Consider the following 20,465-nt stretch of genomic DNA (forward strand, 5'->3'; position numbering starts at 1 on the left):
AATCGCCTTTCCTAATAATGTGCTAGTTAGCAAGTTTCGTGGCTAAAGAAAACAGAACGGCTCATCAGCCCACAGAAGACAGGGGCGAGGTGAGCAGAGCTTATTAGCATTTAAAGGCAAATGCAACAAAATGGCTCGCTCTGAAAAGCGCTGATTTTGACGAGGTAAAAAAAAACGAATCATATCAACTTTTGGAAAATGGGCTTCCGATGACCCCTTTAAACAACAACAAAAAGCAAATACATTTTGCCTCATTTCATCACATACCACCAATTTTGACAGTAAAATCCTCTGCCACCATGCAATTTCTTGCTGCCAAGTCTCTGTGAACAAATTTGTTGGCGTTGAGGTAAGCCATGCCATCCGCGATCTCTCCTGCCATCTGAATCATCTTCTTCAATGGCGGCAAAGGCAAGCTGGAGGTGTTCTAAGGAAGGAAGTGGAAAAGGAGAATGATACTGTTGTTGCTCTCTTTTGAAACCCAGTGAATTGTGTAAGTTCCATGCTGAAGCGTTGCATCATGCAAAACTCTTCTAAAATAAATTTGGAGTCGAGTTTCTCATGTGTGCACGGAAGAACAGTAACACTTTAGTTTAGGGACCAATTCTCACAATTAACTAGTTGCTTATTAGCATGCATATTATTAGGACACTGTCTGTATATTAGTACTTTACTATTAGCACATATTAATATTTTATTCTGCATGACCATATTCTACATCCCTTAATCCCTTAATTTTATCCCATACCTAAACTTAAAAACTACCTTACTATTAATAAGGGCAAATTAGTTTTTTGAGGCAAAAGTCATAGTTAAAAGAAGTTCACTTCCAGAATGAAAACCTCCTGATAATTTACTGACCCCCATGTCATCCAAGATGTTTGTGTCTTTCTTTCATCAGTCATAAAGACATTACGTTTTTTGAGGAAAACATTCCAGGATTTTTCTCCATATATTGGACTTCAATGGAAACCAACAGGTTGAAGGTCCAAATTGCAGTTACAATACAGCTTTAAAGGGCTCCACATGATCCCAGTTGAAGAATAAGGGTCTTATTTAGTAAAATGATCTGTCATTTTCTTAAAAAAAAAAAAATTGAATACTTTTCAACCACAAATGCTCGTCTTGCACTAGCTCGACTTAATCACGTTGTAATGGTCATGCATGATGTAGGCAGAAGTACTGACCCATTGTTTACAAAGCGAACATGCAAAGAAAGTAAAACACCCTTTTGAACTGTAGTACACAGACAAAAAACTAACAGCACGTGACCTTTCACAACTTTATTACGCAACGCGTGAAGACGCGCATGCGCATCGCAAAGCTAGTGCAAGATGAGCATTTGTGCTTAAAAAGTTTATAAATTCTTTTTTTTTGACCGATTGTTTGGCTAGATAAGACCCTTACTCCTCGGCTAGAATCGTGTAGAGCCCTTTGAAGCTGCAATCTGGGCCGCTGGCCACCATTAAAATCCACTATATGAAGAAAGATCCTGGAAAGTTTTCCTCAAAAAACTGAATTTCTTGCAACTGAAGAAAGAAAGACATGAACATCTTGGATGACAAGGGGGTGAGTACATTATTAGGAAATTGTCAAATTTCTGGAAGTGAACTTCTCCTTTAATAGTGATAATTGGACCCCAAACTAAAGTGTGACCAGAAGAACATTTAAAACCAGTCACTTAGGAGGTTGCATTTTTCATTTAGAATGTAAATTTATCAGGTAGCTGCCCATGTAGTACACACAAAGTTTTGGAACAGAGTTCTAGCCACTGAAGAGGCACTTATATAGTAGAAACGGCCCATTTAGACAAAGAAATTAGCCATGAATGCATGCACAGATTATTAATTCTGATTAGTAACAATTGACCCTTCGCAAAAACCCGCCCTCCTTAGTTACTGTTGCTATTTTCGACAAACAATGGCGCTCTCACACAACACATCATGTTCTAACGCAGTGAAAAATACATCACAGAGCAAAGAGGAAACTGACAACACACCGACAGACAAGACAGAGCAGGTTACTTCTGAAATTAAAAAAGGTCTTAGCTTTAAAATGTTGACTTTAAGAAATTCAAACAATACATTTCTGGCTCTTTAATGTGTCTTGACAGATCACTGCCTTACTAGATCAATGACGCGTAAACCAATTGTCACTTCTTCTTAATTTAAAGCATGAAAAGACATGAATGAACACCAGAACACATTTTATTTAAACCACAGAAGGACGTCAACACACACAATTTTTCAAATGTAAGCCAACCGAAGTTAATCTACTCTCCTGTCTGATTTGTTTGTTGGACAGAATGGTGGATGTGGTGCTATGATTGGTCAGATCGCCTGTCAATCAAGCCGACAACACGCCGACAGACAAGACAGAGCAGGTTACTTCTAGTATGAAACAAGGTCTCAGCTTTAAAATGTTGACTTTTTTAAGAAATTCAAACAATAAATTTTGTTTTGTGGCTCTTTAATGTGTCTTGACAGATTAATGACTTACTAGATCAATGACATGTGAACCAATCATCATTTTTTTTTTATTTAAAGTTCGAAAAAAACATGAATAAATATCAGAACGTATTTTATTTCACCCGCAGAAAAACATCAATACTCACAATTTTAAGCTCAACTAGGCAATTCTTAACCTGCTGGAATAACGGTTCATAAAAATTCGGTATGACTACTCAGATGTATGCATGTATGTCTGTATTCACCTCAGCCGATCGAAGCGAGCGCAAGTAGCTCTTCAGATCTCCTCGTGTCATCAGCTCCATGATCACCAGAGTGGGCTGACCCTGCGAAACTACACCCAGCAGACGCACCTAAACCAATCACAAATGACATCAGAGGAACCCAGCAGTTAGAAATCAACATTATTATATCAGTTTGCACCAATGCTCTGAGATTAGGATCTGTCATGCGTTCTCTGACTAACCACATGGTGACAGTTGAACTCCTTCATGACAGAGGCTTCATTGAGGAACTCAATGCGTTCATGCAAGCTAGCCGATTCGTTGACTGTTTTAATGGCCACCCTGGTTTCCGGCTCATCTTTGACGACACCTTTGGCGATGCCCTCATACACCATACCAAAGGATCCTTGTCCAAGCTCTCGGCACATGGTGATTTTCTCTCGCTCCACTTCCCATTCATCTGGCACGTACACTGTAAACAAAGCACGAGAGTTACAAATCACTGCATATTTACGAAAATGTTGAGACGATCTTGACAGAACACTCACTTTCTGCTGCGCTGATGTACTCCGGGTTAACGGATGCGTAAAGGACTCCGTTTCCAAGCCTGTCGCTGTTTCTGTGGAATCCAGATAGCGCTTGTTTATTAAAAACAGCACTAACGTTTAATACATGCACTGTTTAATAGAGAACCAAGTGCTTGATTTTTAATATTACAGTATCTGGATAGGTGAGATTGTCTAGAGAGGCCTGTGCTGTTAACATTAATTATAAGAACATATTGTGTAGATGTGTTAAAAACTGGTACCGTCTCTTGTTCACATAGATTAAAGCCCCTCCAGCGATGATAGCAAAAATCAGGAAAATTGGGATGATCATCAGGTACAGGTAGTGCTCGTACCGTGATTCTTGAGGGCACACAGAGAGAACATTTGAAAACTCAGTAATTCAACAAATTCCTATGTAATTTGCATTTTTGAAAGTTGATAGGAATGAAAATGACAGTAAACTTACGTTCAATCTGATTCACATAGAACGCGATCGGGTCTGTCCATGACCCGTTTCCAGCGAGGGACGTAGCCCGCACACGGGCAGAATAGTTCCCAGGTCCTAAGTTGGAGAGTTTCACCCCTTTGTGCTCTCTGTAGTGTTGACGGGATACACACTCATGCTTCTCAGGCTGTTGTTGAAGAATAAATACAAACACATACTGGTCAATGTAATGCATAAATGCATATACATATTTCATTTAACTATACCATCAAAATATTAAATTCACAATAAATGCCTAATATACTACAAAAAACAAACAAACAAAAAAACACTGAGATTTCAATGTTGCAGGAAAAAAAAAAATTTGTATTATAAAATAAATATTTAAATAATAATAAATAATGTGCCAGATTTAAATGTTCAAAAGCATAACCTTTTTTAAAAGGTTGTTTCTCTCTAAAATTACAATTTTGTTACATAAAAAAGAAAGTGTTATTAAATAAATATTTATATAATAATAAATAATGTGCCAAACTACTTAATTTAATTTTTTAAAAGGTTAACCCTTCTTTAAAATGTTGTTTTTACTCAAAAATGACAATTTTATTACATAAAGAAATTAAGTAAAAATGTAAATAATAATAAATAAAGTGCCAAACTACTTAATTTAAATTTTTTTAAAGATTGTTTCTCTCATAAATGACAATTGTTACATAAAAAGAAAGTGTTATTAAATAAATATTAAAATAATAAATAACGTGCCAAACTGCTTAATTAATTATTTTTTAAAAGGTTGTTTCTCTCAAAAATGAATTTTTTTACATGGAAAAAAAAAAGTACTGAAGTAAATATTTAAATATTTAATAAATAATGTGCCAAACTACTTAATTTAAATTTTTAAAAGTTTAACCATTTTTTGAAGGTTGTTTCTTTCTCTTTTTTTATTATTATTTTTAAATGTGAAGTTTATTTCAAAATATTAAAATAAAAAAAAAGACTTGAACGTTACAGCACTTGTCATTTTTGAACCGATAAATCAAAATTTTGTTGGAAATTTTATAAAACCATTATGATGACAATGATTGGGTGATCAAAATGCAACGATCACCTCTGTTCCAAGTCGATACTGAATCTCATACAGCAGGATCAGGCCGTTGGGTTTTTGCGGTTCAGGCCACTTTAGGAACACCGCATCCTCCAGACCTTCCCAGGTCACAGCGCCAGGAATGTCATCAGCTCTTTCTACAACAAAATGAAGAAACCAGGTTTGGCAGTGACATTTTTGAGTTCAGTGCTTCGATTCAGTGTCGATATCCTGCTCTTACCTGCCGCTTTGGTGCGGGAAAAGATGAACGCGGCCGCGCTGCAGTGCCGAACCTCTTTGTTGCAGGCGTGCACGTCGATGCGGTAAACGGTGAAAGGTTGCAGACCACTGATGTCAGCGCTACGCTCCTTCACCTTCCTCTCTATAAAGGAAAATTCCTGTCTAGGCGGCTCATCATCAGAGAAGTTTCCCTCCGTCAGGTTCCAGTTTCCCATCAGCAGAGTGTGGATGGAAGTATTGGCCACGCCAAACAGATCCCGCCGTCGCCTGTCGGGAGGCCTGGAATAAAAGAGATGCGATATTGGAGAAACACTGTAGAACTTCCATTGTAAATGCATTCACATGTCTATCTGCAATTTTTGTTTGTAAACTGAAGAAAAGTAAAAAATATTTAGTTTATTATCATTTCTCATTAATATTAGTTGGAATCATTTTTCAGGATCTCTTCATACATTATACGTCTTCTTTGCTCAACTGTTTGATAACGTTAGTGCTAATCAATAGCAGACACATGAAGAAAGGCTTTTTTCTCAATATCAGGGAGACAATTTTTAACCCCGTTTGTGAACGTGTGGGGTAACAACCACATGGCTGTTCTCCCATAAGAGCAAGCTACTCCTGTCCATGCCAAAGCAATCACGGTTCCTGTCCTCAGATGATCTGGCAACGACTTTATCCCCCTGAATCCTTCCACACACACACACACACACACACACACACACACACAAACAGCTGGTCTCCATTCCTCCGCCTGCTAACACTCACACACTGGAGCAGTTTGTCACTCAACTCCCTACAAGCTGCAAGCCCTTCCTCTGCCTGCAAGAAACACACATCCTACCACCACAGATGGGTTGAGTTTGACTGAGAGCATGTGGCCAGAGAGCAATATGAAGCTATACGTCCCTCTGTATATGATTGGATATGCTGGCCCAAACACAGAAATACAAACCTATTCCATACTACAACATTGTTCAAACACTCACTGATGCTCCAGTAGGAAAAACAATGCATTAAGAGCCAGGGGGTGAAAACTTTTGAACAGAATGGAGATGTGTACATTTTTCTTATTTTGCCTAAATAGCATATTTTTTTCACGTAGTACTGCCCTTCAGAGACTACAGAAGACAGTTACATGTTTCCCAGAAGACAAAATTTACCCTGATCTTCAAATTCCAAAAGTAATGGGAGCTGAAGGATTTTTCTGAAGAACAGCGGGCAGTTTAACTGTTCAGGACAAACAAGGGACTCATGAACAACTATCACTAAACCAAAAAACAGCTGAGGATCATTCAAGTAACAACACAGTATTAAGAATCAAGGGGATGTAAACTTTTGAACGGGGTCATTTTAAAGTTTTCAAAATGTTTCAGTTTCAAATTTCATATAAGAACAGCATCCATTTATTTATTTATTTTTTAAAATATCTTTACTGTCAATTTTAATCAATTTAATGCATCCTTGCTGTATAAAAATTTTATTTCTGAATGGTAGTGTTGGACATTATTGAAAATGAAAATTATGGGGAAAATGGTAAAAATCATCAAAATAATCATCAAAATAATAATAATAATAAAACTGTGGTTCAGGCCTTCCGTTTTATTTTATTCTTTTTAAAGGAGACCTATTATACCCCTTTTTACAATATGTAATGCATGTCTCAGGTGTCCCCAAAAAGTGTCTGTGAAGTTTCAGCTCAAAATACCCCACAGATAATTTATTATATCATTTTAAAACGACCTATTTTGAGTGGAAGCAGAAACATGCTGTTTTAATGCATGCCTCTTTAAATGCAAATGAGCTGCTGCTCCCCACCCCATTTTCGAGATTAGGGCTGTGCCTTTACAGCTCATACCTCGAATACTCTGCCAAAAAACATCTGGTTTTAATTATGATGTCTATTACACTGAAATCGGTCTAAACCCATACTAGTTTAAACTTCTAGGACGATTCTGAAATGATTTTTGAAGTTGAGGGAGAAAATACGATTGGAGTTTTTCGACATACACTAACTGTCTTAAACCAGAATACACAGAGTTCAGAGAGAGCAAGACAAGACGAGCGTTTGAGATTAAAAAGTATTTAAATTGTTTCTTTTTAATTAAAATAACCAATCGTTTCGCTAGATAAGACCCTTCTTCCTCGGCTGGGATCATTTGAAACCGCATTTAAACTGCATTTTGGAAATTCACACTCGGGGCACCATAGCAGTCCATTATATGGGGAAAAATAAAAAAAAAAACACATATGAACATCGTGGATGACAAGGGGGTGAGTACATTATCTGCAAATTTTTGTTCTTGAAGTGGACTTCTCCTTTAAACAAGTTTAAATGTATGTAATATTGTAAACTGGTATTCACCCAAATAAATTCAATTTGTCTTGTATTTTGTCCATGTGTTCTTGCTTAATAATAAATGTTTATGTGTTGACTATTGCTGTAGTAGTTCTGTGTGCTTTTTAAACCAGCAATATAATATTTTTTAAACAATAGTTGACTTAAATAATGTCCTGTCCAATATTTACACAGTGCTGGGTTGCCAAATAAGTTGGTTTTAACCCAGCATTTTTTAGAGTGCAAGTACTACTAAAAAAAAATAGCAGAAGTCATATGCTTGTGAGCCATTCTGGACATTCCCAATCTCTAAACCAGTGACTTTCCCTCTCATTCTCCGTCCCTTCTGTTCCCACATCCCCCCTCTCAATCTCTCAATCTCTCTCCGTGCAGAGCGGCATTCATTGATCTGTGTGCTCTCCGGCTGGAGGGGAACTTCCCTTTATTTCATTGGTATTCCAGATGGCATTACTGTGCATTTCCTGGCAGCCAAGTGGTTCGAGGGGGGAACGGCAACTGAATGGATATGATTTCCTCTCCTCCTCGTTCCCCCTTCCTCTCTCTCTCTCTTCAAATCCTGAACTTCTAGGGAACTCAAGGCACTTCCCTCAATATCTCGGTTTTCAATAAAAACAGGTTGTGCTGGCCCGGGTACAGACATACTTCTCAGCTGCCTGACATAGTTCTGGCACCGCTGCTTTCGTCGTCAGCCAAGCAATGACAAACACGCAGAGGAGAAAAAAAAACGGAGCAGACCGAGTAGGATAATCTAGTTCTGAATAACACAGGCCAGGGTGGAGAATCAATGCCATTTTGATTTTAATACAAGCCCGCTCAGGTATACAGCAATTTGGGCGCTCTCGACGGGACACGAGCGCCGCCCCGGCGGATGAAGGATGATAATAGGATACAGATGTCGGTCCTCATTTTAGCACAGAACACTTAATGTGTTACACCTTTGAGATCAGAGAGAAAATGTGGCTTACGTAGTCATTTACATTTGCTTTGCATGGTCTCCTGTGCTATTTAGATCCAGACCCAAGAGCCCGTACCACACGATTACCAACACCAGGGGCGGAGGGAAACAATTACTGAGGGAACGCTGAAAATGTTCCAAAACAACCTCTCAGACAAGAAACAAAAGAGCCATTACAAACACTAACATCCAGAGACATCAAGAGTCCCTTTCAATCTTCATCTTTGAGATCATGAAAGGTTAACATGGATTTATTGACTATTAAAGTTTTAATTTGAAGTTTAATGGATGTTTTGTACTGGCTGATGCATCAAAACTTGGATGGGAATGAGGTTGCATGTTCTACGAGGCTTCAGCTCCGACTTTCATTTTTAAGTTGTTGCCAATTTAAGTCATAATGCTTATGTCATTCCAGACCTGCAGGCTGTGATTTTTCAGTGAAATACAAAAGAAGGCTCTTTACTGATTCATAGTAACATAAAAGTACCATGAAAGTGGTCTTTTATAGCCAGTAAAACTTTTTTAATATATTTTTTAACATTTTGTTCAGCAAGGACACATTAAACGGATAAAAAGTTTCAATAAGAGACTCAAATCAATACTGGATATCGCTGATAATGATAGCAAAGTTGGAAAATATGGCCGATAACTGATCAATTGACCGATACTTTTTTAAAATCAGTAATATGAACAAAAACTCAAATTTACTACAAAAGTAGCAATAATGACTTGAAGTCAAAAATTTGAGATATATAAAATTTGATTATGATAAATCATTTTATTTCTATAAATGTTTTCTCTCCTTTTTCATATATCAGTTACATTTTTCATAATAAAAAAACCAAGAACTTAAGAAATAAAAAATATAATAATTAAATTAATAATTAAATAAAAAGACATATTTGATTTTAAATTATTTCAAATTTTCTCCCTCCATTATTGTATATAATTTATATTTTTCTAAACAATTAAATAAAAATACAATAATGTGTGATGAAAACCAGAAAATACTAATAATAATTTCGCTAATTATTATTACATAAAAAATACAATTTTGATTTTGATAAATTATCCATTTTTCTTTCTCCTTTTCTGTATATCAATTTATATTTTTTCATAATTTTTTTTTTTTTAAAACGATAGTGCATGATGAAAACCAAAACTTAGAAATAATTTTTAAAAATTAACTAATTATTATTTAATAAAAACTACATATTTGATTATGATAAATTATTTTATTTCTATCAGTTGTTCTCTCTTTTGTATCATTTATATTTTTCATAACACTAAAATGAAAAAATGTGTGGTAAAAATCAAAAATCTGAGAAATAAAAAATAAAATAATTTAATTATTCTTAAATAAAAAAATACATATTTGATTAAGCAAAATTATTTTATTTCCATCAATTTTTCAATCTCCGTTTTTTAGCATATCATTTATATTTTTTATAACAATAAAAAAAAAAAATCAATAGTGTGTGATTTGAGAAATAAAAATATAAATTACCTAATTATTAAAAATAAAATACACATATTTGATTATAATAAATTATTTTATTTCAATTCATTTTTCTCTCTCCTTTTTTGTATATCATTTATTTTTCATAATAATAAAATAAAAAAAAATCAACAGTGTGTGATGAAAACCAACAAATTGGAAAATATATAATAATTCAACCAGTTATTGATAAATAAAAACTACATATTTGATTAATTTTATTTCTATCAATTTCTCTCTCCATTTTTGTACATCATTTACGTTTTTCATAACAATAAAATATAAAAAATATAAAAAATAAATCAATAGTGTGTGAAGTTTTTTGAAAACAAAAAAAAAAAAATCTGAGAAATAAAAAAGAAAATTTATTTAAAAGTATTTATGATTAAATAAAAAATCATTTTGGATTATGATAAATTATTTTATTTCTATAAATTTTTCTCTTGTGTTTTTTGTATATCATTTATATTTTTCATAATTAAAAAAAAAGATGTAAAAATAATTTAACTAATTATTATTACATAAAAAAATATGTATTTATGATAATGATAACTTATATTATTTCTATCAATCTTACAACCTAAAACTTTTAAACGATAATGTAAAAAAAAGGGCAATTTGTTACAATATTTTTGGATCGTGTAATAATCATATTCCTGATCAAACTCTTAAGTTTACCTGGGGGTGAATATGGCATTATGGAGGAAATTCTCAAAGGCTTTGCGGTAGTAGATGTCCTCCTCGATTCGCTTCATATCCTCATCTGTTTTAGGGCATGGACAACAGGGGACTTTGTCCCGCCCCCCCTGTTTCAGGATTGGTGAGTTTGGTGTCCTCGATTTCTGTCAAACCCGTAGCTGAAATCCTGACTGGGATCTTTAGTTCTGTAAAGAAACAACATAAACATGATTAAATTTTTCCTATAAAGAAGACCTTCAGTGACACATCTGATCTGGTATCATTTCAATAAGCTCAAAATGTAAATTCTAAACGCGCCACAGAAAAGCAAGAAAGCAAGCAAATTATATTAAAGCATGAGTAATAGGAGGCTTTCAGAGCAGCGCTAATAATATACAGACAGAGTTGAATGGCTTGAATGTGCTGCACATTATTTTATTATGGCAAAGTTGTGTGTATTTTGAGAGAATTTTCAAATAGAATTCGATCTAGTTCCACAAGACACCGGATGCTTCAGATGTTTGCAATAATATGTTTATCCGTTTTATGGTTGAGGGGAAAATGGTGCTCAGTTTAAGGGTGTAATTTAGTCCAGACCTTTGGAGCAGTAGTTGTGCTGGTAAAGCTCACGGTCCTCGCCCTGCTGCTTCCAGCGGACCAGGTAGTAGGTGTTGTTTCCATTGGGGGACACAGGTGGAGACCACCGCACCACCAGCTTTGATGAAGAATTAGAGTACGCACGAATGTCTACAGGCATTGACGGTGCTGGAAAAGAAAAAATAAGGTTCTTCATTTAGCGAGCACAAATGTTTACTTCAGAGGAAATCCCTATGGAGAAACCTATGGAAAGTCATGAATCATCTCTTCTGGGGTTTGAGTTACTCATCTAGATTTAAATCCACTCTACATGGAGTAAGTCGACACTGCTAGAAATCATATCCTTAATCAGCAACTAAACATACTGAAATGTTTTTAAAACAACATTTACTTAAAGGAGAAGTCCACTTCTAGAACAACAATTCACATATAATTTACTCACCCCCTTGTCATCCAAGATGTTCATGTCTTTCTGTCTTCAGTCGTAAAGAAACTATGGTTTTTGAGGAAAACATTTCAGGATTTTTCTCCATATAATGGACTTCATTGGTGCCCCGAATTTGAACTTCCAAAATGTAGTTTAAATGCAGCTTCAAAAGGCTCTAAATGATCCCAGCTGAGGAAGAAGGGTCTTATCTAACGAAACGATCTGTCATTTTTTTCAGAAAATATTTTTTTTTTTTAATACTTTTTAAGCACAAAGGCTCGTGTAGAACAGGCTCTGGGACGCACGTTCATGACGCTACGTACTATTGAATCACGTCGAAAAATCGCTAGTAGCTAACATGTTTCTAACATGATTAGCAAGTAGCTAGCATGTTTCTAGCATGATTAACATCATAATTAGCAAATTGCTAACATGTTTTTAACATGATTAACAAGTTGCAAGCATGATTCTGGTTGCTAGGCATAGATAGATTGAATCTTAAAGGATTCTGGGAGTTTTGATAGTTAGAGTTTGAATAGTTTTGGCTCATTTGAACATTCCGTCAATGTAAGTCTATGGGATTTTTCCCAGCTTTATTAATCATTTTTAGGAAAACCGTAAGTCTGATCAGTTAGAAAAGATATAGCACACTCAGTCAGACCAGTCTGAAGACCTCAGATGAGTTTGGAGTTCGTACAGTTGAAGCTCAAGGAGGAGTTAGTGTTGACAGATTTAGTCTCAGAAGTTTAAATAGCATTTCAGTAAGTTGGCTTTCTCAAGCCAACTTTTTCGCCATACTCAGTACACAGACGATGAACTTACACGTGATTTGTAGTAGTGATGGGAAGTTCAGATCATTTTACCGACTCTGACCTTTGAGTCTCGTTCAGCAAAATGAACAAATCTTTTTTTTGAGTAATTTTTTTCTTTATTTTAGCAAAATATAATTAAAATGTTACGTGTTACTTCCCTAACACATCTACTGCTTACACAAACGTTGATCACACTACAAACAAGACAAAACTATAATGCTATAAGAAACAAAAAAAGATTAATTCATTGTTTACCTGGGTCTTTAGTCTATGATTAGCAAGTTTTTGGGTTTGAGTCGTTTGTTCATCACGTGACAGCCCCATAAGGTGAACGAACGACTTGAAAAACCCGAAGACTCGAAACAGGTGAACTAATTCCAGTACAGAACCTAATAGGATGTTGCACATGCACGACTGAATGAATCACTCCCCGAGACGACTCGTTCTTCCTGAGTCACATTAAAGATTCGTTCAAAATGAAAGAATCGTTCAAGAACGACCCATTACTAATTCATAGCATCGTGGACGCGCATCCCAGAGCCTGTGCTACACGAGCTGTTGTGCTTAAAAAGTATACAAATTCGTATTTTTCGATAAAAAAAGACCGATCGTTTCACTACATATGACCCTTCTTCCTCGGCTGGGATTGTTTAGAGTGCTTTGAAGCTGCATTTAAACTACATTTTGGAAGTTTAAAATCGGGGCACCAATGAAGTCCATTATATGGAGAAAAATCCTGAAATGTTTTCCTCAAAAAAACTATTTATTTATGACTGAAGACAGAAAGACATGAACATCTTGGATGACAAGAAAAGAACTGTCAACGTTGAAAACAATTGTGATGCATAATATTTTTGTGGAAACTTTAGATTTTTTTAATAATATAAACAAAAACTCAATGAAAATGTTTTGAAATGTATTACAAAATTAGCAGCAATGACTTGAATTTTTAAAAAAAGTATTTATAACTAAAAAAAATACATTTTGATTATGATTTTATATAAAACTTTATATAAAAATATTTTTAATAACAAAAAATATATATTTTTTTAATAAAAAATATATCAACTAATTATTATTAAATATAAAAATACATATTTATGATAAATTATTTTATTTCCATCAACTTTGCTCTCTCATTTTTTTTGTATATCACTTATATTTTTCATAACAATAAAAACTTGTGATTTTTATTTAGAAAAATAGCATGTCTTTAAAATATTTTTTTTGTAACAGTGTAAAAGTCTTTACTGACACTTTACTGATAAATTTACTATGCTTATTAAAAGTATTAATACTTTTTAAAATCACACTGACCCCAAACTTTTAAAAGGCAGTGTACATAAAAAAAAGAGAATGAGATACAAGTAGACACATAAACACCTTTTATAGTTTTAGTGCATTCACATATTTTTTTTGTACTTATTTTAAGTAAAAAAACAAAAAAGTAACAAAACCTGGCAACAGAACGACAAAATAAACATATCCAAAATATACTTACTGACTCATTTTTACTTTTCAAACTCACTAAATTCAAATAAAGACTAGATTTGTATCTTCAACATTTTTTAATGAATCAAATCAAAATATTCCAATTAAATCATGATTAAAATGTCAAATAAATGTAAAAAAAAAAAAAATCTTTTTAAATAATCATAATCAATTCAAAATGTCAGAGCAAACATTTCCATTCTTAGTTTAAAAAAAAGAGAAAACAAAATGACCGATTTGCCATGGATTGGATTCTTCAATATCTTATGCAACTTTTCTTTTCACATAATTTACGTTTTGATATTTGAAATAACAAAAAAGAGAATGAGTGTACTGATTAGGAAGCATGCAATAAATGTCTTCGATTACATTCACGACTGACCTGAGTCTAGTTCCTTACCTGACGGTTTAGTCCGAATGTACACCACTTCACTCTTCGCCCCAAGACGCTGTCTGTCCTTGTCCCTGTCCCTGTCCTCCACTACTAGCGTTACAGCTTTAACAAAGATAGCGTACTGAGTCCAGGGCTTCAGCATGGACAGCGTAACGCCCGGGTTCTGGGTTTGGTCCTCCGATAAGTCCACGTCTACCATGTTCCAGCTGTCCGATCCACAACCGTCCTGACCGTCAAACTCTGTGAGGTTCTGGAAAGGCCTATGAGAGAACATAAAGGCTATGTACGAAGCTGCTTAAAAAGACGGCTAATGTGAATAAATCAGCAACAAGATTACACTTACGCTTCTTTGTAGTATACAATAAAACTGACAAGGTCTCTGGAGTTGGGTGGTCGAAAACGATCCCACGTCAGCTTGATTCTATTACTACTCGTGGTGTTCGATATGAACTTAAGGATTTTGCTCCCACCTAAGAAAAATGAATTTACAAACATAAAAATGAAACATTAACATGTGTATACAATCTATACTTATTTAGAATTGTATAAGCTGAGAGCAAATAATATTTACAGCTTGCACGGTCTCCATTGTTGCGGAAATCTCCTTCCAGAAACTTCTCCTTAATTCCCGTTTTCTCCCACATTTTGCGGATCTCGGACATGCAGAGTTTGGGATTCAAGCGGAAATACAGTTTTCCAGCACTTATGGTGAGATTGTGCTGGGACCAGTCCCACAAAAGCTGAAGATGCTGGTTATCCAGGGCAGTAAACGCATACATGCTGAAGATGACATAATAACAATGAATAAATGACAAAACAGACAAAACAATCAAATATGCTTCATCAGTACCTACACACTGCACAGTTTTGCCAAATGTATTCAAATGCACAATTGAATCCACTAAACTAATGTTGTGTGCGTCCGATTAATGACTGATGTAGGAAATCACAGCTACACTTTTTCATCATCACGATAATAGCAACTGGAGGAGTATTAGTTTTTGACAGAGATGCTAAGTAGGGCTATTATAGTAACTAAAAGCAAAAAAAATCATTACTTTTTTTGACAAACGTTTTTTTTTGTTGAATTTTAAGTACTAAAATCACTAAAACTAATTAATAAAATTAATAAAACTACATTGCAGACAAGCTCTAAAATATAGACATTTCTTTAAGTTAATAGATAATAAATAAAGAAATAAATAAATTTATATATGTATATCTATATATGTATTAATATGTTCTGTATATTTATATTTTTTATTTATTATCTATTAACTCAAAGACATGTCTACATTTTAGAGCTGATCACTAAAAAAACAAATTAATAAAATTAACAAAAACTGCATAGAAATAAAAAAAAATTATTATAATAAAATAGGCAAAAACAAAACTACTAAAAATATAAGATGTATAAAAATACAAAAAAGCTAAAATCTAATTTTTATATATATAATGATTGAACTTACACAAGGAAATGTTAGAGCTAATCACAGAAAAATGTAAATAACTAAAACAAATAAATTGGCAAAAAAAAAAAAGCAAAAACAAAACTACTAAAACTTACACAAGAAAATATAAGATATATATAAAAAATAAATAAATATATAAATATATATATATATATATATATATATATATATATATATAAATATATATATAATATATATATATATATATATATATATATATATGTATAATATTAAAATATAATTATTAAAATAATACAATTAACAAAAACTACACAGAAATGTCAAAAAAAAAAAAAAACTCAAAAATGGCAAAAAAAAAACTACAAAAATTTATATCAGAAGATATAAGATATATAAAAATACAAGAAAATATAAAAATCTTAAAATATAACATAATAAAATAAAAGAATACAAAAATAAAAGAAAATAACAATAAAATCTATATACATAATTGCACAGATGATTGAACTTACACAAAGAAATGTCTAGATTTTGCCTTAGAAAAAAAATATTATCTTGACACAGAAACAAATGAACATTACTAATAGCAACATAAAATAATTATTATTTATAGAACCTGGAAAAAAAATCTAATTCCATTTTACATTTAATTCTCTCTCTCTTTTTTTTAAGGATACATTTTTTGACTTTTGTGGGCCTGGGGTAAAAAAAAAAAAAAAAAAAAAAAAAAAAAAAAAAAAAATCACACAACTACCAAATTTTCTGATATTTTAAGGTTTTCCATGATTGTGGGAATCCTGCCCTTTTAAGTGCTATGCGTTCTCTGGACCAAAACATACAGTCAAACCAAAATTATTCAAACACTTTGACCTGATCATGCTTTGCTTAAGTGTTTTTTTCTTTAATTGCTGATGAAACATTTCTACACCACAGACTGAACAAATTTAAGTATTTCTTGGTAATTGCTCAACAAAGTATTGATAGTTGTGTAAATATCGTCATACTAAAAGTTATCTGAATTTTTGGTTGATTGTAATCCATTACATACCTTTCTATCAAAGTTATCTGACATTATGAAGATGAGTTCTTGTCACATTTTATTACCATTTTCTAAACTACAGCGAATAAACAGTGATAATGTGAGAAATGTCGAAGGTGTCTGGATAAATTTGGGTTTGACTGTATAGTTTACCCGTTTAGCAGAAACCCGGTGCAGTCGACTACTGTGGCGTGAGACGAAAACAGTGTCACAAATTGTGAATTGTTATTCAGTACACACACCTTCACCTCTGCATTAACAACTAGTATGGTTTTCTACACACGACGGAGACAGAAACTGCAGAGAATTCAGATATATAAATACCTGAACTCTGCGGTTATGAAGCTGCAGTCTGTTTGTGTCCATTACTTGACATATACACTGATGATTCAGCCAGCACTGACGTAAATGATCATTAAAGATAAACAGCTTCAGTAAAAGCTGCGTCTGGAATGTAAGCACTTCACATGCATTAAAAGCAAGTGTTTCTTTTAACCCTACAGCACACCTAAAAGCATTAGTCTGACACATCTTTTCACTTTACACACACGCTTACATTTAGCGGTTTAAAGACGCTGTCAAGTCAGGATAATACAAATGCTCTATTTGCTGTATTTATCAGACGGGTATATTACAGCCCTGACGTTTGTTTGGCGATGCATGTTTGAGGGAATGTTAATGTAACGGACTTATAAATGTGGAATATGTGGATGGAGGGCTTGTTTGTTTATATTTGTCTCCAAAAGCGTTCCCAGAGCTCAATTTAGTCTTTCGTAACAACATGGCACAGAGAGGGCTGTTTTGATCTGTCTTGAATATGGGATAACAGTAAACAAACAGGGATTGAATTAAATTACACATTTCTTCTATGACGCACAGGACCTATTCTGTTTAAGGAAAACTTTGACGTTAATTCTGTATGTAATTTCGCTGATTCACACACCCTCATGACCAACAACAGGCATGTGATCAGCTAAGGACAAACATTTGAAAAAAATGCTTTTCCCAATTCAATAGTAATAACAATAATAATATAAATATTAGTAGTAGTAGTAGTATTATATTTGTTAAAAAAATTGCTTTAATAAAAAATGCTTTAAAATTAAAATTAATTATACAACAACAACAACAACTACTACATACTACTTCTACTACTACTACTACTAATATATTGTTAAAAATAATTATACAACATTATTGTTCTACAATAAAAATAACAACAACAATAACTGAAGTGTATTGATGATACATAATAAAATCAATATTTTTGTTGCTATATTGTAATATTATATAACATTATTAAAATATAAAATAATAATAATAATAACTAAAGTGTATTTATGAACTACAAATAAAGTGATTTATGTTACAAAATAAAAACACAATATTTTTGTTATTATTATATAATAATATATAACAACATTACTATAAAATAATATTAATAATGATAATAGTAGTAACAGTAATAATAGTAATAACAAGTAGATAATAGCAATAACAATAATAACAGAAGTGTATTAATGAATCTGAAATAAAATGATAAGTACAAGTTGTTATTATTATATAGTAATATATATCAACATTATTATAAAATATTCATAATAATAATAATAATAATAATAATAATAACAATGACAACAACTGAAGTGTATTGATGAACTTGAAATAAAATGATAAATAAAAGTTACTGTTATCATTATATAATAATATATAACATTATTACAAAACTATGGTAATAATACTAATTATTATTATTATTATTATTATTAATACTATTACTATTAACAACAATAATTTTAACTGAAGTGTATTTGAGGAACTCCAAATAAAGTGATTTATGTTACAAAATAAAATATATATATATTTTTGTTATTGTTAGCATATAATAATATATAACATTATTATAAAATAACAGTAATAATAATATCTGAAGTGTACTGAATGATAAATTAATGCTGTTATTGTTATTATGTAGTAATACATAACATTATTATTATAAAATAATAATAAAGATAATTATACTTTTTATTATCATCATCATCATTTTAAGTATTATTATATAACAAATGATAATTGCTCTTGTTTACATTAAAATAATATAAAATAATATTATAATTATTATTATATGTTTATAATTATAAATATTATAAATATTTGTTATATTCATTTTATATATATATATATATATATATATATATATATAAATAAAATTTTAAATATAAAACAAAATGATATATAATATATAATATTATAACAATTATTGTTACTATAAATTAATATTTATTATATTATTCATATAATATAAAAAACATAACGTAGTAACATAAACAGTATAATTTATTACTTAAAACCAACTCCTAATAATTAATTTAAAAAATCAATAAATCTGTCAGTGAATAATTCTGACCTTGTTATGAAATGATGATGTGTTGTTGCACTGTGTAGCCCCGCCCACCCCAAAATCTCATTGGTCCACAATCCCACCCTCATTACTATTCATTAAGCATCATATATGATCTGAACGGCTGTGATTTGTGTCATTTTGTCATGTTAGGACATCAAATTCGCAACTTACTCTTCCCATAGTTCCTCTCCATGGATGTATCTCAGGCTCTTGAGGAAGGAGAGAGAGCTCAAGGCGTGTGATGAGCGTATCTTAATGTATCCCGTCACTGTCTTGATGAGTCCCAGGAAGTTCTCCAACTCCGAGGCGATGTTAGCTACAGAGATAGAGGAAGAGAGATCAGGTGTAAAGCAATCGCTCCAGTGCTAACTGAGGAGCTGCTGTGCCGCAGGTACTCACTGCCGCGGCGGATGTTGATATGCAGGTTGCCTTTGATAACGGTGCAGCCCTTGAGGGACTGAGCCGCGTCCACCGAGTCAATGACCTTTTCATCACAGATCTTGTCACACAGGCCGTCACAGGCAATGCAGAACATGCTGCCAGACACACAGGGACAAAAGGAAGTTCAGGACGCGTCACCACAAAAGCAACACGGACGAAACAAATATCTCACTTTCAGCTTATCATGTGACCTTCAAGCTTGGTGAAAGCTAGAGTCTGAGTGCCTCTGAACTTTTTTCGCTCTTTCCGACAATGGAACATGATTGGTTTGTTCCGAGTTAATCAAAAGTGTGATTTTGAGGTTAACTAGGAAAAGACATTTTGTTGGGCTAGTCTGATTGCTTTGCAGTAGGTAAACAGGATCTGAACACTTTTCTCAAATTTCTCTGCACTGGCTGTGGAGGAAAATTGCTCAATTTAAAAGTATTATCAAATTAGTAAAGGCTGTTATCACTAAATAAATCTCATTTATTTTAAACGCTAAGTGGAGTACACCAAGTACACAGTTTTTAAACAGTAAGATTTCTAGTGTTTTTTTTAAAGAAGGCTGTTCTGTTCACCAAGCCTGCATTTATATGATCCAAAGTACAACAAAAACAGTACAATTCTGAAATATTTTTACTATTTGAAATAACTGTTTTCTATTTGAATATATTTTAAAATGTAATTTATTCCTGTGATTTTAAAGCTGAATTTTTAGCATCATTACTCGTCACATGATTCTTCAGAAGTCATTGTAATATTCTGATTTGCTGCTCAAAAAACATTTATTATTATTATGATGATGTTGAAAACAGCTGAGTAGAATTTTTTCAGGTTTCTTTGATGAATAGAAAGTTCAGAAGAACAGCATTTATCTGAAATAGAAATCTTTTGTAACATTATAAATTGTCTTTATTATCACTTTTAATCAATTAAAAGCATCCTTGCT

At 32.9% G+C, this 20,465-nt stretch overlaps 1 protein-coding gene across 1 annotated transcript in view; it reads right to left on the minus strand.

Annotated features, from left to right (window-relative positions):
• Window positions 1-20,465, minus strand: part of igf1rb (insulin-like growth factor 1b receptor) — a 109,160-nt gene that overhangs the window by 16,488 nt on the left and 72,207 nt on the right. The window contains 16 exon segments of the mRNA XM_051114311.1: window positions 268-427; window positions 2,714-2,821; window positions 2,935-3,164; window positions 3,241-3,311; window positions 3,501-3,600; window positions 3,707-3,872; window positions 4,794-4,927; window positions 5,011-5,288; window positions 10,497-10,622; window positions 10,624-10,702; window positions 11,094-11,261; window positions 14,224-14,477; window positions 14,561-14,687; window positions 14,789-14,997; window positions 19,265-19,409; window positions 19,493-19,629. Coding sequence (XP_050970268.1) covers window positions 268-427; window positions 2,714-2,821; window positions 2,935-3,164; window positions 3,241-3,311; window positions 3,501-3,600; window positions 3,707-3,872; window positions 4,794-4,927; window positions 5,011-5,288; window positions 10,497-10,622; window positions 10,624-10,702; window positions 11,094-11,261; window positions 14,224-14,477; window positions 14,561-14,687; window positions 14,789-14,997; window positions 19,265-19,409; window positions 19,493-19,629 — 2,492 coding nt within the window.

The sequence above is a fragment of the Labeo rohita genome, chromosome 7 (genome assembly GCF_022985175.1).
Source record: "Labeo rohita strain BAU-BD-2019 chromosome 7, IGBB_LRoh.1.0, whole genome shotgun sequence".
Taxonomy (NCBI): domain Eukaryota; kingdom Metazoa; phylum Chordata; class Actinopteri; order Cypriniformes; family Cyprinidae; genus Labeo; species Labeo rohita.